This window comes from Dipodomys spectabilis, unplaced genomic scaffold (assembly GCF_019054845.1).
Source record: "Dipodomys spectabilis isolate Male_0828 unplaced genomic scaffold, ASM1905484v1 ptg000054l, whole genome shotgun sequence".
Taxonomy (NCBI): Eukaryota; Metazoa; Chordata; class Mammalia; order Rodentia; family Heteromyidae; genus Dipodomys; species Dipodomys spectabilis.
In genome coordinates, this window is record NW_024870731.1 from 14,937,424 (window position 1) to 14,964,035 (window position 26,612).

Sequence of the window (26,612 nt, forward strand, 5' to 3'; positions counted from 1 at the left end):
TGAGTTGTGCACTGGTAGAGCGGTACACACTCTAACCTGTGTAGTGAATGTGTTCTCTGCCCTCAAATTTAACCCAATACTCCTGTCACAGCTAGAAGTTCAATACAGTCAATCTGACTCAATAGAGCTGCTTGAAAAGTTCTTAACTCTCATTAGAAACTGAAGCAGCACAGTAATTTAATGATGAATCTGAATGCAATTATGATAATTAAAATAGCAACTTAATTTTATGCTGTCTCTGGGAAAAGCTCAGCCCACTGGTTACACATGCAAATTCTGAGTTACACTGGTTAAGATATTTGATTTATTTTGCACACTGGTTAAATGTAGGAGAGATCAGCTATAAAAATCTATTGACTACTGTGTACTTGGAATGTGTTATTTTTAATTGCTAGTTGAATTATTGGAATAATGTTGGCACAAAGATGGTGCAGTAGCATGTACTTACACTTATTCTATATTTCTTGCTAGTATATATTAGTTGTACAAGGATATTTCACTTTGATATTTCTATATACACATACAATGTACCTTGATCAAATTCATCCCTCAAGCATCTTCCTTATCCCTATCTCCCACTGGAAAACAATTTTATGTTGGTTTGTTTCATTCTAATGTGTGTATATGAAGTATTTTGGTGATAATCACCTTCTTTCTCTTCCTCTGTTTACCCCTCCCCCTCCCAAAATGGTACCCATTTGCCAATAGAACTTGTTTTGCATTCCCTGTTGTTACTGCATTAGTGTATATTAATTGTACAAAGGGATTTCACCATGGCATTCCATACATGCATACATTATTTTTAATCCAATTAACCCCCTCTATCATTCTCTCTTTCCACACACTCTCTACGCCTCTGAAAGTCAACAGCTTTCAGTGAGCTTCTCTATGCGATCTTCATACACATATACAAATTATTCCAACATTGTTCACCTTCGATCATTCTCTTTCCCTCTTTCCCTCTCCCTCATCTACTCAAAAGTCCCATATTTGCAGTCATATTACACACACACACACACACACACACACACACACACACACACCTTTTAGGTGTAGATTCTGTTTATAATAAAAAATGCAACTATAGTTTTTCTGATCCTGTCTTACTTCATGTAACACAATGATCTCCAGTTCCACCTATTTCCCTACGAGTGGCCTAACTGCATAACTGAATAATATTATGTGTACATATCACATTTTCTTGATCTGACCATCAGTGTTAGGACATCTGTGTTGTCATCACAGGTGAAGCAATTCAGAATAGTCTTGCAATGAAAATGGGTGTGTAAGTGCCTCAACTGTAATCATATCATATATTGTTTTAGATGCATGTCAAGAGTGGTATTACTAAATCCCAGGGGACTTCTGTTTTATATTTTCAGAGACCATCATAATGATTTTATATAATGATTACGCTAATTAACATTCCCATCAGCATTGTATTAGGGTGCCTTTTCCCCTCCATCCTTGCTAACTTTTATTGTTCTTGTTTGTATTCCTTTTTCCTCTTTTTTGTTAAGGTGCCAGTCCTTGACCTAATTTGCTTATGGTTAGTACTCTATCACTTGAGACACAGCTCTACTTCCACCTTTTTGGGTGTTTACTTGGAGATGAGAATCTCAAGGACTCCCTGCCCTGGCTGGCATTAAACTGGGATCCTCAGCTCTCAGCCTCCTGATTACGGGATTACAGGAATGAGCCACTGGTACACAATTATTGAGTATATTCTTGATGATGGCTATCCTGACTGAAATGAAATAGAATCTCAACATTATTATTTCAGTTTCCTATATGGCCAGTAATGTTGAGTAGTTTCAAACTTCGCTAGTTGTTAAGACAAAGATTTATGTGTTAAAGTACATGGACATTACGTCAAGTTCACAAAGAAGAAGACAAGCAAGCCGTTATAGAACTGTGTCTACGTGGAAACCTGGAATTAGAAATCAGACAGCTGTGGGTGAGGCTGGATTTGTGTATAGTTGTGTTCACCTATGCACAGGGCCCCAGCAAACATCACACACATCCTTCTTTGTCTCTGAGTGTGATGCATAGAATGAAAGAGGCTGTACAGGAAGACTGGCTCAGTGAACCACACAGATATAACTAGTTTCCAATTTTCTAGGGGGTTTACTCTGTTTGTTTCAGGTGGTTTTCCTGGGCTGTAAGTGAGTAAAGATATGGAAGACTGACAAAAATGATAGGCCAGTGCTAGATCTCCACAAAATCCTCTCATTATGATCCAGAGTTTGGAATTGATAGGAAATAAATGCAACTCCAATTCTTAATTTAAACACGTCTTTTCACTTTGGTTTCATTTTTACTAAGAACACTCTGTCAGTATAATGTACACTGTGGAAGTAGAGTAAGAAATGTGATGCGATTGAGATGTTCTACTGATCTGCTAAGATTATCCTAGATATATACTATTTATGACAAATAAGGGAAATAATAAGGGCTATGTTTCTTTGGGTCTGGCTTATTTCACTAAGATGACGTTAAACGAAATGAATTCCAAGACATGGGAACCAAAGGGTTTTCTTTGTTGTTGTTTTTTTTAATGTACTATGTGATTTCTTGTTTCTTTTTTGTATCCCCTGTTGTCACTGTATTTGATTTTGATACGCTGGGTATTGTGTATACAATTATCTGAATCCGGGGAAGGAAGGGGAACAACAGAATGGTGAGAAAGGACAAGCTGGGAACCAATGCAACAGCAATACTCACGAGACAATATATTGGAAATGATCTGTACAACTCAGGGGAGGGAAAGTAAGGAGAATAATGAGGGAAGGGGTAACAAGGTTGACAAGAAATGTACTTATTACCTTACTTTTGCAACTGTAACCCCATGGTATATCACCTTGACAGAAAAAGAAAGAAAGAAAGAAAGAAAGAAGGAAGGAAGGAAGGAAGGAACGAACGAAGGAAGGAAGGAAGGAAGGAAGGAAGGAAGGAAGAAGAATAACAAGCAAGATAGAAAAAAAATGAAGAAAATGTGATGTCAACTGTAGTAGTTCAGACCTATCTTCCCCAGTTAATCAGGAAGTAGAGGTAGGAAAATAGAGATCTTCTGGCACCCAACAAAAGCATGAGACACTATTTGAAAAACAAACTAAAAGAAAAATAAATAACTGGGGAAGTAGTTCAACTGAAAGAGCACTTGCTAGACAAACAAGAGGCCCTGAGCTCATTCATTAATACTGTCAAAATTTTTAAAAAAGAGAAGTAAAATAAAACAAAACGAATCAAGCCATAGCAATCCCTCTGCCTTTTCATATTAGTGACCAAGTTGGCTAAATGTCCACATGTTTATACTGTTGGTTGTTCGACATTTTGTCATATTTTTTGTCATTCAACTCTCATTGCATTTATGATTTCTAGTGTGCAGCTGAAATATTTTATCATATAAACTTATGTCTACAGAAGTTGATTCTAAAAATGGCATGTAAAAGGTGGGAAAAATCCTCCGTGAATGCATACAGATGCAGATGCTTCTAGAAATAAGGCATCTGTAGACAAAGCCTCTGGGAATTTAAATTTAATTTTCAAATATCATCCAGACATCTGGCATATCATATATATTGGTGAGCTGTTCAATTTATCATTTATTTTCATAAATTTAATATTTCTGGTTGAGATAATCATATACATACAACACACACATATGCACACATTATGCATATATATATATATATATACATATATATATCAAAGTAATTTAAGAAATGCCACACCAGAGAAAACAATTTGTGTGTTAAGACTTCAAGCTGGGACCATTTGAAAACCAACAAATGTAAATCCATTAACCAGGGAAGATGAATTCCTGTCCAGCAAGTGAAGTCTGGAAGCCAGAGCCACACCCAGAGACCCTCTATTATAGGCTATTCTCTGTTTTGGGGAAACATTCATCTTCTCCCTTCCCCAAATTTACTTACCTCTCTAATCCCTATATAGAAGGTATAAATGCTTCCAGATATTTCTGGGTGGGGCTTGTGTTATTCAGTTCTGTTATGTGATACCTGTGAGTATAGCAAACATTTGGGTGCATTTTCTCTTATTAATCTGCCAGCTGTCAGCTTATTTCAACAACTAAATTATCAGACCCTCAGGAGGCAGAAGGAAAGTATTCCCTCTTGTGTAGCTTACTGGGAGAGAGAGAGAGAGAGAGAGAGAGAGAGAGAGAGAGAGAGAGAGAGAGAGAGAGAGAGAGAGAGAGAGAGAGAGAACCCAGTTGATTTTAGACTCAATACAAAATTATGCGCAGGCTCATCGAACTAGCCTAATATCCTTCTTATCCTCCATACCACACCCGACACCTGAACAAAGCTGGATGACAGTCTCCTTTTTTTCAGGTTTAGATCCCTGCAACTTCACCCATTTGTGACACTGAGAACACGAGACAACATGTTCTTGTCAGGATGCAAAAGCCATTGCAAAATTCTGCTGTGATTCCAGGATGGTTTTATGTAATGCATCTAGGTCAAACCTTTTATCAGCCTTATGGAATCAGCCAAACGCCATTCATCTTGATTTCTTTCTGCACGCCAAAAAGCTAAACAGAACTGTGTCTTTTACTTTCAGGCCTCCTTTAATGTGCAATTTGTCGTCCATATACAGATATTCTGGAGCCATGGTATTCAAATAAACATTAGCCTATCCCCCTTTTCTTTAAATTTCCTATTGCTTATTTATTTATTTCAATTTCTTTCCAGTTCTGCTGCCAGCGCTATTGCAGGAACTTCTCACACATCTTGAGAAAGGGACACTTGATAAAATCCCTTTCTTTGGCCAATCTTGAGCATGTGCTAAGCCAAGAGAAAGCGCTTAGGCATAAATGGCCTCACAATGGTGCTTCAGCTCTGAGCTGAGATGCATGCTGTGGGATCTTTTATCCTGGTGTGATTGTCCCAGGGAGGCTTTGTTTGGGAGAATGGATCAGAAAAGAAAGACCCCAGGAGCTGGAACAATTTCCACATGCTACGAGGGGCATTTGTAGACTACTGCACCATATCTATAAGAGTTGATGAAATGTGTCCCCTTTCAAATCATTTTATATTGCCTCTTACATTCCAACAGAGCTATAGATGCTTAACCCGCAAAAGAATGCATTTCGCTTCTTAAAGAGCTCCATACTGATTACGAACACCTGGCAGAGTAGAATACTTCAATGACAGCCATTAAAGACAGAATCTTGCATACAGATAAGTATGCATGTATACCACTTGGATTTATATGTACTATATTGCATACAGAATCCTGTATGCAACTACATAATTCATAGTATATCAGGGATGCATGGTTTTTTAAATGATGCTTAGGTCACATTTTTGTCACTATTTTCAGTGTTAGGGACATTGGAAGTCAGTGTGAAGAAAACTCTACCTTCCTTATAAAAACAGAAATAAAAACTAGTTCACATGTTTATTTCCTCCACTGAAAGATACTTTCTAAATGACAGATTGGTTTTTCCTTACAAATTGCAACTGCCTTTATCATTCTCATTGTTGTGGTGATTTAGCGTCTAACTAAATATGAAAGAACAAAAAAATTGTAATACTAGCTTTGTTTGGCACAGGCTTAGTGTAAAAGGCCAGTTAAGGAGAGTAATATACAGGTAAAATAAGAACTCAGGTTTGTGAGTCAGGATTGAAAACACTCCCATAAAGCTTTTGCTTCCTGATCAATCTATTTTCAGCCACAGGCTGATATTTTCCATCAGAGACGTTCTTTGTTTTGAGAAAACATTTTTTTCTCTCTCTGACCCCTGAACAAATCTTGTGACTCTGAAAAAATAATAAATCACTTGGAACCAATTATTAACACAAAAAATAAATGTTAATTTGCTATCTTGGACTTGGTCAACAGTAGAGTCAAAAGTATTTTATTCCTGGAACCTTTGAGTCTGATGAGCACAGCATCCCTGGATTGCTATTTAAGAAAAGAAAAAAAATGAAGAAAAAGAGACAGGAAAATGAGCATGAGATGACTGAGTCATGAGAATGAAAAGTGCATATTTAAATTGTAATTTAGTGATTTTATCGGGTGAATATATTTGCAATTCACTGAGGGTTGAAGAGGAGAATCAAAGGAAAAATGTTCTCATACATAACCAGTGAGAAGACTAGGGAAAATCCATGTACTCCATAGGCTAATTAACTTCTGATTGATAGTCACTGAACGGCCATTAGAAATGTCAAGAGTTCTTTACCTGAGGAACTAGCAAATCTCAAGAAGCAAAACCAAAGACTACTTCCTGAAAACCTTTCATCCAAACTTGCCATTCTAACTTGCGATGACCAATATCATAAAATCCATAGGACTAATGAGGACCATTACAAATTCATAGAAGCACTATATAAAATAAGCAAGTTTAAAGTTTGACTGTGCCCCTCAATACAGGAACAAAACCACAGAACTAGTTGTTCCAACTGCACAACCACTTACTAACGTTAGTATAAAAAGCACTCTATAGAGAAAAATGTAAAAGACAGAATGAGAGAAGCTGAGAAAAAGTATTGAGACAATAGGTATCAATAAGAATGCTATAAACTAGCTGGAAAGGAATATAGTCATGTGGGACTTTCTATGCAGGAGGAAGGAGAGAAAAGTTATGGATTTTAAACAGGAAATTTAGATAAACAGTCTAAGAAAAAGTGACGGGACAGTGGGCTCTAGCTCTGGTGAAGAGCATTCAGGTGAGCAGTAGAGGAGAAACTTGGAAGGACACGCTGTGGTCATCCCCTGGCCACATATGGGTCATGGTGTTCAGCCCAACCTTAGCATAAAGGTGCACTGAGGGTTTCTAAGTAGATGAATTCTAACAAACAAATAAATGATAGAATGAATGATGTGGTTGTGGATGCTGTACAGAGGCTTCAGAAAAGGGAATTGCAAGACATAAACCATAAAGCCAGAATTTGGGGGTAACAAAGAGATAAAATGTGACAGATGCTTTCTAAGAATGGAAAGGAAGTGGATGGGTTTAACTGTACAATTGTAGGGACTGAATTAGAAAGAAAAAAAAAGCCATGCTAATCTTCTCTGTATCATTGCAATCTTAGTATATGTGCTGCTGAAGCCATACAATGGACAAGGGTCTCATATCTAAAATATACCTGGAACTCAAAAAATTAAATCCCCCAACAACAAATCCTCAAAGAAACAACTGCCCAATAATTAAGTGGGCTAAAGACTTACAGAGAAACTTCTCTGAAGAGGAAAGAAGGATGGCCAATAGACACATGAAGAAATGCTCAACCTCCCTAGCCATGAAAGAAATGCAAATCAAAACAACATTGAGATACCACCTCACCCCAGTTAGAATGGCTATAATCAAGAACTCTAATAACAACAGATGCTGGAGGGGATGTGGACAGAATGGAACCTTACTGCATTGTTGGTGGTAGTGTAAACTTGTTCAAGCACTTTGGAAAGTAATATGGAGGTTCTTCAAAAGACTCCATATAGAGCTCCCCTATGATCCAGCAATCCAACTTTTGGGCATTTACCCAAATGATCACAAAAAGCTACCAGCACAACTACATTTATTACAGCATTATTTACCATAGCTAAGATATGGAACCAACCCAGATGTCCTCAGTAGATGAATGGATCAAGAAAATATGGTATATATACACAATGGAATTCTATGCCTCCATCAGAAAGAATGACATTGCCCCATTTGTTAGGAAATGGAAAGACTTGGAAAAAATTAAGTGAAGTAAGCCAGGTCCAAAGAAACATAGGTCCTATGATTTCCCTTATTTGCAATAACTAGTATATGTCTGAGATAAGCAGGAACGGTCAGATAAATTGATGTTAGGCGAAATGAACCCCATGATAAGAACTCAAATGGTTTTTCTTTCTTGCTATTGTTTCTAACATATTTATAAGATGATTTTTTTTGTTGCTTTGTATGTCCCCACCCCCACGGTATAACCCCTGTTTTCACTGTATTTGATGCTGGGATAATTTGGGAAGGGCAAAAACAAATTGTTTAAATAGGGATACAGGTGGATCCATTGCAACAATGAGATGTACAAGACGTTATGTTGAAAAACAAACTCACAACTTTGGTGAGGTGGGTGGGGATGGGAGGGCAGGTATGATAAGGGGAAACAAAGGAAGAGGCAACAATGCTTGATAAGAAATGTACTCATTACCTTGCTCATGTAATTGTAACTCTTCTGTACAGTATTTTCACAATAAAAAAACTTATTAATATTTTAAAAAATCCAATTGTAACTAGATTTCAAGTCTGTGATCCATGCACTAAAATCTTGGAAAGATGGGCCAGGTGCTGGTGGCTCATGCCTGCAATCTTAGCTACTCAGGTGATCATGTTTCGAAGCCAAGGTGGTCAGGAAAGTCATTGACCCTCTTCTCTCCAATTAAGCATCATAAAGAAAACAAACAAACAAACAAAAACAGAAGTGAAACCATGACTCAAGTGGTAGGATGCCATCCTTGAGACAAAACACTAAGAGACGGTGCCTAGTCCCCAGAGTTCAAATATCAGCACAAACACCCAAGAAACAATGTGAAAGAGAGAAAGCTGGACAATGGTCAAGATGAGGACTATTTTAGTTTCCTTTGAGAGCCTATGAAATACTATCCATGTAAGTGAACACAGGCCAGGCTATGGAAAAGTAAGTCTGGATTTAAGAGACATGTCTGGAGAATGTTGAGATATCTAAGTACAAATGAGAGTTGAAGCTACCAGAAAAGGCTGCGTGGTTATTCACCAATACCTCCCAGGACAGAAATTCTTCCTGGCCTATTGTGATGAGCTTCAGTCATGTGAATTTGCAGGAAAAAGTGAGAGGAAAGTTATGTGTCACTTCCACTAAAAATTTGCTGTAAGAGCCACTTTTCATTTTCCCTTCCTCATAGTATTGGCAAGTTGCTTCTACAGCGTGGCCCTGGTGTTAAGTTCATGTGAAAAGCAAAACAAAATGGATGTGCTGTGTGCATGAGAAATAATTTATGGTTGCAAAAGCTGCTTGTATTTCAAGGTTGTTTATTTGGAGGATCTTAAGCTGATTGATATACCAGGAAGGAACCAAAAGTAAAGAAAGACCAGGTGTTAATATTGTATAAAACTTAAAGAGCCAATTCAGAATTTGTCCTTTTACAATAGAAAAAAAAATAACATTGCAGTCATATTTTGCAAGCTACTTTGAATGTAATTTCCTGATACCTATTAATTAATTATTTATTTTTATTTTATTTTTTACATAGGATCTTACTATTTAGCTCAGGCTGGCTTCTAACACTCAATCTTCCTAAATTATCTTCCCACAGACTTAGATTGTATCTGACTCCAATTTGTTGATTTTTGACATGATTTTCTCTGCACCGAAAATCTTACATTCAAGAAAACAGACAGCTATCCTGGCTTCTTTTAGAAATGCTTGTTCTGTGAAATATTCTGTAATGAATAGTAACCACGCATACACAAAGAATTTTGAGTGTGTTATATACTCTTAAAATAGTACCTATGCCTGTAAATTTTTCTTTGTATCAACTCACTAACCCAATCCTTATCATTATTTTAAAAATATAATTTTTTAATGTTAGGAGATGCCTCTTTGTATCAAAGCAGGTAAACTATGCTTTCTATGAGTTGTCAGTGGCTGATGAGTAAATATTTCTTTTCATTCACTTCTCTGGCCTGAAGACAGACATAAATCAAGAAAAAGAAGAAAAGACAAAAAAAAAAAAATAAAACCAGAGGAGAAGCTAGGCATGGTGGCATTCACCATGAGGGTGAGGCAGACGCACTGGGAACTCCAGGTCACCCAAAGTGGCATTGCAAGACCCTTTCTCAAAAGAAAGCAAAGAACAATAAAACCAAATAGGGAATAGGTCATTTAGACGTAGAAATTATCCTAGAGCATTGCGTAAACTATAATTTATATTCATAAACATACATGATTGAGAATAGTGAGAGAACATATTTGTTCAAATTCTCTTCTCATCAAGTACACCTGCAACTTTCTAACTCAGCTCCCTTTCTACCGATGTCCCTCTTCCACTGATAACAGCTCCCTCAGCGTCTCTCATCTACCAAAGAGCTGCATGCTTTGCATTTTCCAAAAGCACTCACTGTTTTTTTTTACATATAATTGGAATTGGTTTTTCCATATAATTTGATTTTTTTATTGAGATGGTTTGGCGAAACCAGTAAAATGTGATTTAATGTGTCTCTCACATTTATATAAATGGATAAGTTTGTAAATCCTAGAACACCCTTGTGCATTAAGCAGAAGAGTTATAATCTTTTTGCTAAAAAAAAAAATGATCTTTGATCCTGGAGACTTATCTCCTTCTCCTTCTGCCAAGGATTTAAGTATTGTAGAGAACTAGTCCAGAGTGGTTTCAGAGCTGTGCTTCCTATCAGAACAGGGGAGCAGGTTTGTATCATAACACTCAACGTACATATATGAAAAGAGAAGTAGGTTATTTGAGAGGATGGGAAGGGTTGGCATAGATGGAGGATGCCCAATGATGGTAGCAGTAACATTATTCAAGATGCGTTCTAGCTATATATTTGACATAAGGCCCTTGTCTCTTATATGGCTAGTGAAGATCTTCTCTCAATCTGTGGGCTTTCTATTTATCTTACTAGCTATGTCCTTTGCCATGCAGAGCTCATCAGTTTAATGTGATCCCAATTATCCAGCCTTTCTTTGATTTGTTGTGTTCCTGGACCTTTATTTAGGAAGTTTTGAGCGGTGTATCCCCTATCTCTTCTTGCATTTTCAGGGTATCTGCTCTTGACTAGAGCTCTTTGATCCTTTAGAGTTGAAGTTGTTGCAGGGTGATATATAAGGATCTAACTTCAGTTTTCTACACGTGTATAGACAGTTCTGCCAGCACTATTTGTTAAGGAGGCTGTCTTTCCTCCATCTGATAATTTTGTCTCCTTTATCTAAGATTAGGTGGCCATAGATCTGTGGGATCATTTTTGGATCTTCAATTTTATCCCTTTGGTCCTCAGGCCTGTATTTGTGCCAGCACCAAGCTTTTTACATATATATACACATATATATGTATATATAATATATACATATATATTATAGATATAATATATACATATATATACATATATATGTATATATAATATATACATATATATTATAGATATAATATATACATATATATATAATATATATACATATAATATATAATATATATACATATATGTGAGTATGTGTGTATATATGTATACATATATATGTATATATGGCTTTATATGGTATTGATATTCCTCCAGCACTGTTCTTCCTGCTAAGGACTGTTTATGCTGTTCAGAATATTCTATTATTCCATAGAAATTTTTGGATTGAATCTTCTATTTCATTAAAGAATGTTGTTGGGATATTCATAGATATTGCTTGGGATTTGTAGATAGTTTTTGGCAGTATTGCTATTTTCACAATGTTAATCCTCCCAATCCAGAAATATGGGAGGCTTTTCCACTTCCGTAAATCTGCTTTAATGTCATTTTTCAGGTTCTTAAAGTTTTCATCATAGAGGTCCTTGACCTCTTTGCTTAAGTCAGTTGCTAACTTTATTTTTTTGATACCATTACAAATGGAGCTGGTTTTCTCATTTCACTGCCTCACTCTTCTCATGGTTGGCATAGAGAAAAGCTATTGATTTTTGTGTGTTAATTTTATACCCTGCTTAAATAAGCTCAAGTAACTTGGGGGAGAAGTCTATGGAGTTCTTTTTTTTTTTTTTTTTTTTTTTTGCCAGTCATGGGGCCTGAACTCTGGGTCTGGGCGCTGTCCCTCAGATCTTCAGCTCAAGGCTAGTGCTCTACCACTGGAGCCACAGCGCCACTTCCGGCTTTTTCTGTTTATGTGGTGCTGAGGAATCGAACCCAGGGCCTCATGCTTGCAAGGCATGCACTCTACTGCTGAGCTACCTTCCCAGCCCTATGGAGTTCTTTAAATACAGGATCATGTCATCTGCAAAGAGGGAGAGTTTTATTTCTTCTTTCCCTATTTGGATCCCTTTTATGTTTGTCTCTTGCCTTACTGCTCTGGGATTCCAATAATACATTAAAGAGGAGAGGAGAGACTGGACATCCTGTTTGAAAGACATGCCATGTGTCCCTGCAATCCATCATCCCTTTAGATTTACACTGATTCTTTTTGATTCCTCCGGATCTTTAGAGGAGCTTATGTATGGTCTAGTGGATGTTACCATCTGTAACAAAGGTGTTGTTATCTGCTCTATATGCTCACTGGTAGCAACTTACATTTTCATAAGTCATGGCAAGAAGACACTCTTCTAATTAAGACATTACCACCCATGGACCCCTAGACTATAAACACTTCCTTCTCCTCAAAGATCCACTTGTAGACTGGAAAATAGCCATCATTATCCCCGTATTCTTGGAAGTGACTTGTTATAGGAACATTCACGAATCACACAGATCTGCCTTTTATATAAAATCTGAGGACTGATGGTCTTATATTTTAAGATGCCAGGTTAGGTGAACTCCACTGATTTCCCATGCTGTGAATAAGCTGGTTGCTTGCAGGAGCTATCCCAAGGGGCCATTCAGAGGCCATTATTTCAGTGTGAAGACTCTTACAAAGAACAATTGATACCAATAACACTTACCTGTTTATGTAGAGGGAAGGTTATTCAGCCATAAGGAGCCCAGAATCACACAGCCACTACTTAAAACAACGCAACACTTGGAATTTATGAGAATAAGGCCTGTCAGTAGTAATGTTCTTCCTCGAGTCATTTGGCTTACTTTGCTGGGGACTCACAGTTAAATCAAATCTGCTGTGAAGTTATAAGCTAAGATACTGTGTACAAAATGCTAAGCATACACACTGAAAAGGTCTACCTAGAAAATAAAAGGTTAGGGGAGGGATAGCTTTCAGGGAACTTATGATTATTCTGTCCCTCTGAACAGCTGCAGGACTGCCTGAAAATGCAAAATCTGGAAGATAATCAGGGATTGTCATATGGACACTGGAAAAATGCAAAGGAGCAATTATTACACAGAAAGATGGATTCAAGTGTGAATCGATGCAGCAGGCACATAATTCCACAGACATGGGATTAGACAAAAGGGGAGACCCCCAACAACAACCACAACAACGACAATAACAAAGATTGTTGCTTAACCTGTTTTGTCAGAGCTGGTAGTGATGGTATTGGTAGTGATGGAGGTGAAGGTAGTCTTTGCGCTGTCCTTGGCAGTTACAGATTTCTGCTTACTTTTCATGGCTTCCAGTGCTTTGACCTTCTTGGCATGTTTCGTGCCTTTGTAGTGGGCCGCAGCCTGGCTCTACAAAGGAGAACAAAATGAACCGTGCAATCAGGCTCATTTCTAAACTAGCATTCTCTGTATTAATGCAAATACAGACTCCCTTTCAATAACAGGTACCATTCAAGCTAAACATTGCCATGGCTAAATGTGGGGTTCTGGTTAGAATGATGCTAGAAAGCAGTGGGAACCAACTTCTGAGACCTTAGGAAAAAAAGAAGCAATATTCAGTGGCTTCTCTTAAGGGGTAATGTAGCTGAACCTTAGCACATCAACAACATCTGTTTGCAAAACTGAGAAAGAAAAAAAAAATTAGAACTTACACCTGGATTGCCTTGGTTTTGCCATCAAAGATGGTGGGCTCCCAGAAACTAACCTGGGCCCTAGAAGTGAGTAGCCCTCACCATCTTGGTTCAGAAAATGTGTTTTGGCTTTTTGTAATGTGTCCTATTATTACAGTCTCCCATAGGTAATCTATAAGAAAAGCTGCGTGGGAACAAGGAAGTGGGCATCCTGGAGACTGTCATTGAAGACTGAGAGTTCAAACACAGTCTCAATGTCAGAGTCCAAATGGAGCCATGCAGAGGGCTGGGCGATTTTCTGTTTCTTTTTCTTTGTTTCCTGTTTCCCTAGAAGTGGTTAGATGGAGCATCACACTTTCAACATGTGGATCTTTCCTGCCAGAGCTTGCTGACTGTAGACTCCAATGTGTTTTAACCACCAAGTGGGTCCAGTGTAATTCCTTGCTCTGTATTGTCGGACATTGTTTTTGAATGGATATATCTTTCCCCGCCTCCCCAAATTTCAAAAATTTCCAAAGTTTTTATTTTACTAACACTATGGTTTAGGGTGATATTACATAGACACATTGGAAGAGAAAAGTATGTTTAAATAAATACACATTTATGAATGTTTATCCAGAAAAAAAAAGCCTTTGTGAATGGGGATGATAGTCTGATGAAAGATTTCTTAGATTGGAAGGTTTTTCCCATCAAAACTTTGAATAGGATAATCTCACCAAAAAAGAAAAAAAAAGAATCATTATAGAGAAGTATTTTTGTTAGATTACGCATTACTTCCCGTTGCTTATTTAAACTAAATGTTCCGATTGGGGGAGAAAATCGCATTTTCTTCTGAGTCACAAGGACTGCAGTATAATAGGGTGTTACATTATGTTGTATTCTTAATAAATAACCATGTAGTCCACACTTTAATTTGCATCATTCTGACATTCTTATAAGACTAGGTACCGTATTGAAAGAACACTGGACAAGGAAATTATATATTAGAAACAGTTTGAACAGAGAGCACTCATGCATCAGTTACGCATCTTTCCAACAACACATAACACCAAAAGACATAGTGTGAGTCCAAATAGAAAGTTCAGTCATGGCGTAGTTCATTGAGAAACCAGAGACAAATTAGATTAACTTAATTCTGTGGGGAAAGCTACTTTAATGGACAGAATTGCATGTCTATTTTTTTTTTCCTGATTAGTTCTCTTTTAATACATCAAGTCCTTTGGCTGTAAATCTTTTGAGAGCTATGGGCTCTATTTAATGGAATCCACAGGCTAGTTGGTTATCTTCTCTAGGGAAAGCTAGTTTCCTTTACAACAAAGTTCTTCTTTTCCCTGCCAGTGCCATTTCCCCTGGTGATAAAAGTGAAAGTTTTTACTGTATGTTAAATAGGCTGAGTTTCTTTTAACAGTGTCATTCCTACTTCTTTTTTTTTTTGGTTGGTCTTGGGGCTTGAACTGTGGGTCTGGGTGCTGTCCCCCAGCTCTTCAGCTCTATGCTAGCACTCTACCACTTGAGCCACAGTGCCACTTCCAGCCTTTTCTGCTTATGTGGTGCTGAGGAATCGAACCCAGGGTCTCATTCATGCAAGGCAAGCGCTCTACCACTGAGCCACCTTCCCAGCCCCCCACTTACTTCTTATACCACCTTTTAAAGGTTCCTAGCACAGCTACATTTTCAGTTGCAGTTCAAATAAAACAACACACTTTATTTTGCCATATGTTAGAAGAAGATCGATATCCTTTCACAGAAAGTAGAGAAAGATTTTTTGAGATAGAGCCTTGCTTTGTAGCCCAGGGTGTCCTAGAACCCATGATGCTGCTGACTCTGTCATATCGTCGGAGTGCTTGGATTACAGGCATGACCCATCAGTCCTATCTCTAATGTCAACATTTTTGAAATGAAGAAAGTATTCCACAGGAACTCCCATAACAGTAAAACAGGAAAAGGCACAAAGAAAACCCTTCCCGGCACAGGTCTGGCTAGATCAACCTTCTCTAGTGACTGAAATGGTTCAGAAGTCATGAAGAGTAGGGAAGGACAGAAGGACTAAGAGTTAGCTAGGCTCCTTGTGGAGACACCAGATATCATAAAATGGACAAAATATACACTCGAATTCACTTGTTCATTAAATGAGAGTCTCAAAGCACTTTGATAACTGTCAGACATTATCAGCTCTCAAGAGTTGGGCAAAGTATCAGTGATGGGCAGGTCCAAGGTACTCTGAATACACTTTCAGGAAATGGATTATAATGGGATGCTGGCAACCCAGGAGACTGTTTTCATGGTGACTGTGGAGGAAGCATGCATTTCGAGTGACAGTAAGCATGTGAAATTGCAACCTCATGTCTGTACACCCATGCTCTTTCCATGTATTTTAGAGTTTTCTGCAACACTGACTTAAAGTAATGCTCTTAGAATTTGGACCATATTTGGGTCATCCCAATATAAATGTATCCAATCTATGTAGATAGGCACCCTAACTCATAAAAACACTTTGCTCCAGATGTGTTATAGAAAGGGGTGTGGAAGGCCAGAAAACCCAGCTAGCTCTCCTTATCTTTAGGCCACTTGACTGGATTGGAGAGCTTATTCAGTCACATCTAATCTTTCTGTGACTGTAGATAAAGCTAAAGCCTAAGTGGAGAGCCTGCTGAGAGACTTTTTAAAAAGCAGCAGATGGCAAATGCGGCACTTTGGGGTTCCTTGGCCTCTCCATACATAGCATGCTTCCTCTCAGGTTGTTTCCAATAACAGATTAGTCAGTCTGAGTGAGTGCCTACCCAGGAACTTGGGAGCCATCAAGATACAAGCAAATGGTCATTTATTTTTTAACAGGATTCATTTCAAGGTCACAAAACTGTACCTACATGCTGATATTAGACTGGATAATCACAATTATGAATGCTTATATTTGAATGGAATCCATAGTACACAGAGAAGTAAGAGAGGGAGTAAGACCTGGGCTTCAGCAACTAACTTTGATATTGTAAGAGGAACGTGAGGATGGCTCATAATAAAAGTCACTCTGGTAATCCTGAACTAGCTCATGACACGGCGATATCTAACTAGTGTCATCCCAGAGGTAAGGACCGACGCTGCAGTTAGACGGGCACATTCCTGCAGAATGGCTGATGCCATTTTGCACGTCATCACTGCTAGTCATCAGTAGCCAGCAAGACTTCTCAATCTTCACGTTATCGTCCATGTTTCAGGACAGCTTTCAGTTTAAAGATTCCTATGCTCCAAAATAGATTAAATTAATTCTTAAGTGGCTACCATTTGAAAGAGAGGTTCTGTCATTTTAATATACCCACACATTTACTCGACTTCTCTAAGTGAAAAGGACCTTTACCCAGGTGCCAGTGGCTTACATCTGTAATGCTAGCTATTCAGGAGGCTGAGATCTGAGGATCACGGTTTGAAGCCAGCCAGAGCAGGAAAGTCTATGAGACTCTAATCTCTAATTAGTCACCAGAAGACCAGAAGTGGCACTGTGGCTCAAAGTGGTAGAGTGCTAGCCTTGAGCAAAAAAGCTCAGGGACAGAGCCCAGGCCCTGATTTCAAGTGCCATGACTGACTTGGGGGGGTGGGGAGCATGCGCAAGCGCGAAGCATGTGAAGCACCTTTGCAAATTACTAATATTCATTGGAAATCTAATATTAAAGTATCATTTTGTGTCATTAACACCGAAAGCCTACATTCCTTTATTTTAAATCTCTTTTACAAAATCTGACTAAATATGCTTTGCAAAATAAGGAAACTCATTGGAAAGCATGTATACTTACCATTATCAGTTAATTTTCATGGACCTAGGTGATTTCAAAGAATACATATCATTTTAATTCCATATTAATTTTTTACGCAGGTCTTGGGGCTTGAACTCAGGGCCAGAAACTATACTTGGTCCCAACCCCTAACTTAGGGCCATTGCTCTACCACTTGAGCCACAGCTCCACTTACGGCTTTTTTCTGGTTAACTTACACAAAGAATCGCATGAACTTTCCTGCCTTGGCTGGCTTTGAACCTTGATCCTCAGACATCAGCCACCCAAGTAGCTATAATTATAAGCATGAGACACTATCACACTGCTGCATATTAACTTAAAATGAAAGTAAATGAAAAAATAAAAGTGCTATTATTATATGGATAGAATTCAGTACCACTTAACACCCACATACAAACTATGGTCCCAATACCACAGTTTTAGTTTCTTACCATTGGATTGGAAGAGTGATAAAAATGCAAATTCTCGGGCTGGGAAGGTGGCTCAGTGGTAGAGTGCTTGCCCTGCATGCATGAGGCCCTGGGTTCGATTCCTCAACACCACATAAGCAGAAAAAGGCTGGAAGTGGCGCTGTGGCTCAAGTGGTAAGGCGTTAGCCTTGAGCTGAAGAGCTGAGGGACAGTGCCCAGGCCCAGAGTTCAAGTCCCACAACCGGCCAAAAAAAAAAAAAATGCAAATTCTCTGTGTCCAGTCCAGATTTTATTAATCAGACAAAATGGGGACAGGACTCAGAAATGGGTGTTTTCTAAGTCCTTGGGTGATTTTGAAACACATTAAACTTTCAGAACTAGTGATTTCCTCCCCAAATAGTCATGCCTTATGTATTTGTTAGGAATTAGCAAACAATAACCTAAAGTATGATGTTTTGTCTATGCTGAGTGTTTTCACTTAAAGCAGTCTCATACACCAACATCTCTTTGACCTTTACCTGTACTCTTATTCTTGTACTTTCTTTCCTCCCAAAACACAGAGAAGAGATTGTTTTGAATTTCCTTGTCTCAGAAAAGACATATTCCTACAATGGGATGTGAATGTCACCAACTGAACCCTTTCTTGGAACCCCACCAGCCTCAGAAGATTCTCTTACTATAGTTCTAATAGTGATGCCCTCCTCACTCAGAGTTTCGGGGAAGCCTAGCACCTAGTCTCCTGAGGGCTGCAACTGACAAATTTCATATAAAAAGTAATAGTCTTTGTTATACCTGCATCCTTTTTCTGTGTCCTCCTATAGACTACTCCTAAAATCCATTTCTATAACCCATTATAACTATAACCTATTATCTCAGAAACTCAAACTCCCCATTCACTTCTGTGACTTAGAAACCATTTAAATGTCGACAATTGAGCCCTTCCTCTCATCTTATATTTTCTGTGGAGGCATATAGACATATAAAATGAATTTGTACATCTGTTTATTCCTATTAGTCTGACCACTGTAAATTTATTTCATAGATGTAAGTTATCAAACATTCAAAGAGTAGAGAGAAACTCCCTTTTTCCACCACCTACAAGCTCAGGTTTTTAAGAGTAATGCATAATCACTTAATGATTAAACCTTAATACACCTAAATATGTGCAATATGTATTATCCAAGAAAAAGTACTTATAGTTTCTTTCCTTAAGAATACTAAGAGTCAACTACTGAAATTTCAAATCTATATGTAATGAGGGAACGTCTATCCCAGTGATCTGACCTGAAAAACCACAAAGTAACCCTGGAAACCTCCTTGCAATTCTAAGTGCACATCTAAGTGATCTCCAAGTCCTTACAATAGTCTCTTTCCTGAATTTACCTTTCCTATCCAAAGTAATTATTGTTACACTGTTTTTTTTGCCTCTGTGCTGAGTATTCTGCTACATTCTCATTTGTAGGGATGCCAGGAACCCTGAGCTCTACAATCATCATTGTTCCCATTGCCATGATCAACATCATTATAAAAATTAAACCCTAAAACGTCAATATATCAAAGAACCATTTACCTTTGTTTCTATTATTACTTTTTTTGAGACCAGGTCTTTTGAAATGTCCTGCTGCTCCAGCTTCACCACCAGCTAATCCATTGTTTTATTTTCAACAGACTGATTTCCTACTAAGGCTCTTTCTTTATCTATTTGGCTCTTCTTTGGAAACCATGGGACAACAAACAGCTCTGGTAGGCCAAGAGTCTGCTTTTTCTGCTCTTTCATTTTTACTAAAAATTGGAAGAAGAAATTTAAAGACCTTGCTCTAGATTTTTCTTACCCAAAGAAAGAAATTGTCTTATGCAACAGGGAAAAAGGCAAGATATGGATATTGAAAATTTTAATAGTTTCTTGTATCTTGTGATCTTACAATTTCAATTGTAAATAGCAGTCCACATTAACAATAAAATGAAAATCTACTTCTTTGTGTCCCAAGTGAAAAAGCAAACTCAATTAAGGACATTCTTTGTGAGCTCAAGTGATTGACGTGATTTTCTTTAAATGTATTTGCATCTTTTATGATGTTCAGTAGAGAAAAGAACAGCCAAAGCCACAGGCAAAGAAAAGAAAAAAAAGATAAAAGCACAAGAGTAGAGAAATTTTCATATACAACCACTAATCAAGGAGGGGAAAAAAAATCTCTAAGCATGAAGAGAAGGAAGAGAGAGGCATGTTTCTTTTTCTAAGCTACATGGCGGAGCTCTTACCTTTATGAGCAGAGAAATACTTTGTCACTGAGCAATTATATAATTGGGAAAAATAGTCTAGATAGGCTCACTTATCTTTTCAAAGCTTCTCAACTCATCCACACACTTTGCCATTGCTAAACATGAAGTATTTAATGTTTTCAAGTATTGAAAGTGAATCAGAGAGTAGAGAGGGCTAGCTTGTGTGAGAGAAGCTAACTTGAGAGTTCCTACCTGCCGTTTTTATGGAAGCAACCATTGTGTTTGTTTATGTGGAACTACTATGAAAATGTAGAGCTCTTACTAGGTAGTAACTAGACAATGGTGGGCTTTGGATGCTGGCACACGGAGTTAAATGCAGCCAAAAGAAACAGATTCTGGTGAACTACTTCTAATTGAGTTCTAATTTGTTAACTGCAAAACTTTCCAATTTGTACAGAAGAGGGAAAAACTGGAGAAATCCATCTGCCTTAACTACTCAACCAGGGCACAAAAATCCCTTCATAATCCATGCTTCACACTTCTCTCAGGGTGTGACTGTCACATACTGTTTGTTAAAGTGTAGCATGAGTTAGAAATGTTGAAGCTAATTATGTCCCAAGGTCAAGTTGTGATAGGTGTTGGTATCCGTAGCAGAGAGAAACTTTTACAGCCTGGATGGATAAGTGTGCTGCCTTTAACTAACCTCATCTTTGTCTTCTAGCCATGTCTCCATCTCTGTCTGCTTTCTAGAATGAACTACTTGCAGTGAAGATACATGAGCAACAGCCTACCTTGAATGATCTTAAGGAAAGTGCCTCAAAAAGAAATTATATTTGAGCACCTTTCTTTTGTCTGGTAACAATAGGTCACCTCCTCTGGTCATGGGATCGTCCTCAAATATCTGTTTCTTCTGATAGAGTACAATTCCCACCACAGAGAGGAGTTGATACTGTTCATTATTCTGTCCCTGGATCTACTACACATTTCTAAATAGTTGCCTATTAAGTGTATGCTGAATTAATTTCACATTCTGATTTTTAAATGGAAATATGCATATGGTGTCTCAATGGATTTTATATGTGAACAGAGTTCAACTTCATTCTCTGCCATTCTTTGGCACTTTGCCCTATCTGTTGAACACACTTCAGGGGATTTTTTTATGGCACTTAATGCGAGAAAAGCATCTGGCACAAACACAAACTATTATTTTTTTTTCCTCTGGGAAGAAGCTTATCATCAACCACAAATTGTGCTATTTATGGGAGCTCTCTTTGCATGCAATATAGCAAAGGAATAAAATGGAGAGTGCTTAAAACATTTAGTGAATAACTATCTGGGTGTTTTTAATCCAGGGAATTCAATTATTAATTCCAGTGATGACTCTGCATTTGAAGGGTTATCTGAAAGACCATTTTTTAATGCACATATGAATTTCAGTACTTGAGAAATGCTACTATATTGTTAATGCCATTTGCAATCTTTGAAAATGGAATGTTTTATGTTTTAAGAAATACAAAGAAAATATAACATCAATAACCTATTGTCAATCTTACCAACATGGAAATATGCACCCTGAATTTGTGAAAGAAAAGCAGTTGGCAAATGACTAAATGTTCCACCTCTACACAAATCAAGAGTGGTCTTCCTTTCTGAGCTGTGTAGGATTCATAATCTGTAATGAATAAATCTGCCTTTTTATTGCCTCTTCAATGGTCTTCTCCTAAATATCACCCTCTAAAATGTACAGTTGTTTATGAGATCCAAAAATGGCTTCACAAAGATTTTACTGAAGCTAGGTGTTTTGTCAGTGTTAGATATCATAATGGTTTACTTAAGTACTTTGACTGGAAAAAGGTGAGGAATAAAATGATAAATAACCTCAAGGTTCTTGATCCAGTAGTGTCCAACAGTACTCAGTCTTTTCAGCTGTTCATTTATCCACAAAGGAGTCAATGAATAGCAACTGTGGGCCAAACGTAATTGGAGTATGTGGTCTGGAGATTACAGATGAAGTCTAAGCTACAGTTATGTTGGGGAATTAATCAGCAACAAATGGTAAGTGAAGTCACTGAAAAATGTCATTTGTAAGACAAATTTAAGATTCTGTTTCCTGTTTAAACATTGAAACACAATCCTTAGGCAGCTGCAGCATTTGAATGAATGAACTATGATTCCAGCTAACAATGTATGGGGATAATGTATTTACAGATTTCTCATTGAGATAGAGTAGATTGTGTCCTTCAGCTTTGAAAAAAATATTTTTGTATAGTGCTTAGGTTTTTACTTTTCAACTACATGTTAAGACCACTTTCCATCCTCACATTAAAATTAAGTAATTAGAAAGAAAGAACAATTTCCCCCTACTATATACGATATTATGTCTCATCAGTTAGTCTCTGGAGGCTAAGTTCATAATGATTTAAGGTCTATCACTACCACAGCAGAATGTTCTACAGGAAAGTAAAGTGAGGTGTTCTCAAAACCTGGCAGTGAGGTTATTCTCTCTGAGTTAAAATTGCAGTGGATGAAATTAGCCTTTTATAAGAACCTTATTAAAGGGCAGGTCAAAAGCAGAAAAGCAGGAAGTGAGTACTAATCAGAGGCTGACTGAATGTAAAAAGGAGCCATGTCTTAATGAATATTATTACCATGTCGACCTAAGACTGCTAGTTGAATAGATTTCATCCTGGCTTCTAGAAAAAGGAAATTTAAAGATGAACTACATATAAAGGTCTTTCTCTTTCCTTGATAAATATAGGAACAAAAATATATACCACTATTTGACCTGATGTTTGAGTATGCCATCTGTCTTCTTACTACCAGAGAAGAAGGGATCTATTCAGTAAATCTTATTTTTAGATTCTATAAATATAGCAGTTAAAACCTTTTAGGGATAAAATGTGATATCTTTTCTCACTCTTCATCAGGGCCATTGTTGGTACTCTTATAAAAAGACAGATAAACCAGATTATTTACTCAATGATTAATATCAGGTGGGAGTCTTCCAAACAGATATTCAAAGGTCCAAGGAAAACTCCATTCTTATCTTGATGGAGACTGGATATTAATGCAGAAAATGATTGAATAAAACCACATGATCTAAAGGTAGTAGGGTAAGTGAAGGATTCAGCAAGGGCTTCCTATGTAGGATTTCTTCCTTCCATTGATAGGACAAGATTCTTCTTACAATCTACTATCAGGCAAGGGAGGTCAGGGAATTGCTTTCTGACCAGCTTTTACACAATAAGGCAGAGGAATCATCAGAGGGGTAGTTTGAGGATTCATTGCTACCTCTGGAAGAGAAGGGTTCTAGTTTCTATGACCTTTTTTCCAATGATCTTTTTTGAAGAAGAGGAATTGTAGAGCGTATGCCTTTTCTTAATATGAAACAGGAAAAGTTGGAAAGCTCAGAAAGCTTTTGCTTCTTGCTGAGGTTGTTTCCTTCAGACAACAGCATTTAGCATCTAAGGGACCATAGTTGAAGTACCATCTTCTGGTCTCCACCAGCCTGAATAATTTCTCAACTTCAAGATCTCTTAAGCTTCTTAATGTGGAGAAAAAAACTGAAAGTTTTAATTTAGTGAGAATATTTCAACTAAGGTTTTGACACGTTTTACACTCAATAATTTCAAAATCTGAATTTCAAATTTCTAAACTATTTTATTAAAGGCAGATTCAATTTTTTGAGGGGGGGGGCATATGTTTTCCCAAGAGTGTTTGTGATTAGTGCTGAAAAGTAAAAGTTAAGAATTCATAAAATATTTTTGTTTCATAAAATAAAAAAAATATGGAACATGTGCTTTTCTAATTTCCTGATACTATCTGAATCCCTATGTTCTTTGAATATACCAGGATCAAACTATCTTTACAGCATTAATAAACGTTTGTGTCTTCGTGGCAAGTTAGTGCCTTCCAATCTTAACTACAGCAGTTTTCTAAGTGATGCTTCTTGAAATCTCAGCTTCCACTGTTTAAACCAGCAAGTGATTTTCCCCATTTGGCATATATTAACAATTTATTTTTTGTAGACAAGTGCACAAATATGATTAGCTTTTGCAAATTGCTCTTTATTCTGTTACTGGTAAGTAATTTTTATATTATTATAGTGAAAGCAGATGCTATTTTCCACTATATATTCAGCTGTAATGAGCTAATTCAATGTGTTAAGACAACAAAAGAACTTCAAGAATGATTCAGTGATGCAAGCTGCTTGGACGCTAGGAGGAAAATCAAGCGTGAAGTTTATAAATGTAATTCCAAAATACGGTTTCTACTAAAGAATTACAGAGACCCATTTTTGAAGCCTATTTATAGTTGTGTACTTAAGCTAAGTCTATAAACCTCAAAAGCAGAAGTTTCTACAGGTGATTCTGCTAATTGATCTTCCATTTCCTGAAACTTAAACTATCAGTGTTCTTTGGGTTGAAGAGAAGATTTATTTATTTGTTTGATTTTTTTCTATCTTTGCATTTAAATATTTATGCATTCAACACACAGGTACTTTTTTTCTTCTGGTTGTGGGGCTTGAACTCAGAGACTGGGAGGTGTGTGTGAGCTCTTACGCTCAGGGCTGGCATTCTACCCCCTTGAGCCACAGCTCCACTTCCAGTTTTTGAGTGGTTAATTGGAGATAAGAGTCTCATTGGGACTTTTTTTTTTGTTCTAAGGCTTGAACTAACTCTGGACCTGGGCACTGTCCCTGAGCTTCTTTTTGCTCAAGGCTAGTGCTCTACCACTTGAGCCACAGCACCACTTCCAGCTTTTTTGAGTAGCTTATTAAAGATAGGAGTCCCACGGACTTCCTGCCCATGCTGGCTTTGAACTGTGATCCTCAGATCTCAGCCTCTTGAATGGATAGGATTACAGGCATGAGCCTTCAGTGCCCAGCACATGGGCATGTTTTATAGAAGAAGAATAAGGCAAGGGTGTGAAAAAAGACAAAGATAGCCACAGACTAAGGACCTAAGCCTAATGAACCCAAGGCCTACAGAAGCCAAGAGGGATGAGCATCTAGAATACAATGCTGATCACTTCTGATGGCTGGTGTGCTGTCATCATGATTAAAGGAACAGGTGACTTTAAAATCATTAAGCTTGGAATACATGATGAGTATGGCAATTATTGTCCTGGGTGCTGTCACTGTTGACACATCAAACGATCTTGGTAGAGGTTATGGTACTTTTACAAGATATACAGATCAGTCTGTTTTTAAACACTCACAGGCACACACATACAATACATACATACACAATAAACACAAAGCCAATTTGTTTTCAGAACAAATGTGTTTGGCCACATCTAACTGCCATTAGGAGAACCAAAATGTATTTTGTATTCTATAGCTATGAATCATATTAAATCAACAGCATTTGATCATTTTAAGCCTTGGGAAAGCAAATGCAGTAGACAAGAAAAAGAAACCAAGTATAGTGATTAAGAAGAAATAAGACTGTCTTTTCTCACAGATGACATGTTTATCTATATAGAAAAATATGAAAAAGGAAGAAAATTCACCTGGAACTAATAAGAAACTATAATCTAGTTATAGACCACAATGTTTATATATAAGATGATTGTTACCTTACATACAGCAATGCACAGGAAGAATTTGAAATTAAAAGGACACAAACGTTCATTAAATACCTCCAAAAATTAACTGCTTAAATAATAAAAAGGGATGTATAAAAATATCTGCACAGTAAAGCTATAACACTGATGAGATAAATTAAACAAGAACTAAATAATTAGACATACTTCATGTCTGTGGATAGAAATATTTAATATTATCAAGATGTCAGTTCTTCTCATCTTGTTCCATACATTCAATGCCAAATCAATTAAAATTCTAAGACATGAATCTAATGTTTATTTGGAGAGGCAAAGGCTCAGAGCAGCCAAAATAATGGTAAAAGGAAAGAAAAAGCAAAGGTGAAGAACCAGCACCAATCAACTTTGAAATTGACTATGAAGTTTTGTAGTCCGAACCAGCTTGTTATTGGCCAAAGCAAATGAAACAAAATGAAAAAGAGCTCCAGAAGTGACCTACATAATGAAAAGAGTAGGGCTACTAGTCTTTTCCAAAAGTAATATTGGCATAACTTGAAATTTTACATTAAGTGAAGTAAGCCAGGCCCAAAGAAACATAGGTCCCATGATTTCCCTTATTTGCAATATCTAGTATATGTATGAGTCAAGCGGAAAAGGTCAGATAATGTGATGTTAGGAAAACGAACCCTTAAATATGTATTTTAATGTTTTTTTTCGTTCATGCATGTGTTTCTAATGCATTTATAAGATTATTTCTTTGTTGCTTTGTATGTCCCTCCCCCACAGTGTAACCCCCGCTTTCACTATATTTGATGTCAGTATAACTTGTGGAGGAGATGGGGACAAACAAGTCGTTTAAGGATTCAGGTGGACCTGTTGCAACAATGAGAAGTACAAAATGTCATGTCAAAAATGAGCTTTACACTGGGAGAAGATCTTTACTAGCCATACAACGGACAAGGGTCTCATATCTAAAATATACTTGGAACTCAAAAAATTAAACCACCCAACAACAAATCCTCAAAGAAACAACTGCCCAATAAGTAAG

General features: G+C 37.3%; 1 protein-coding gene across 1 annotated transcript in view; it reads right to left on the reverse strand.

The window, feature by feature from the left end:
- Znf385d (zinc finger protein 385D) overlaps positions 1–26,612 on the reverse strand; it is a 243,059-nt gene that overhangs the window by 82,017 nt on the left and 134,430 nt on the right. The window contains exon 3 of the mRNA XM_042680295.1: positions 13,159–13,321. Within this exon, the coding sequence (XP_042536229.1) occupies positions 13,159–13,321 (163 nt within the window). The remainder of the gene's footprint in view (positions 1–13,158; positions 13,322–26,612) is intronic.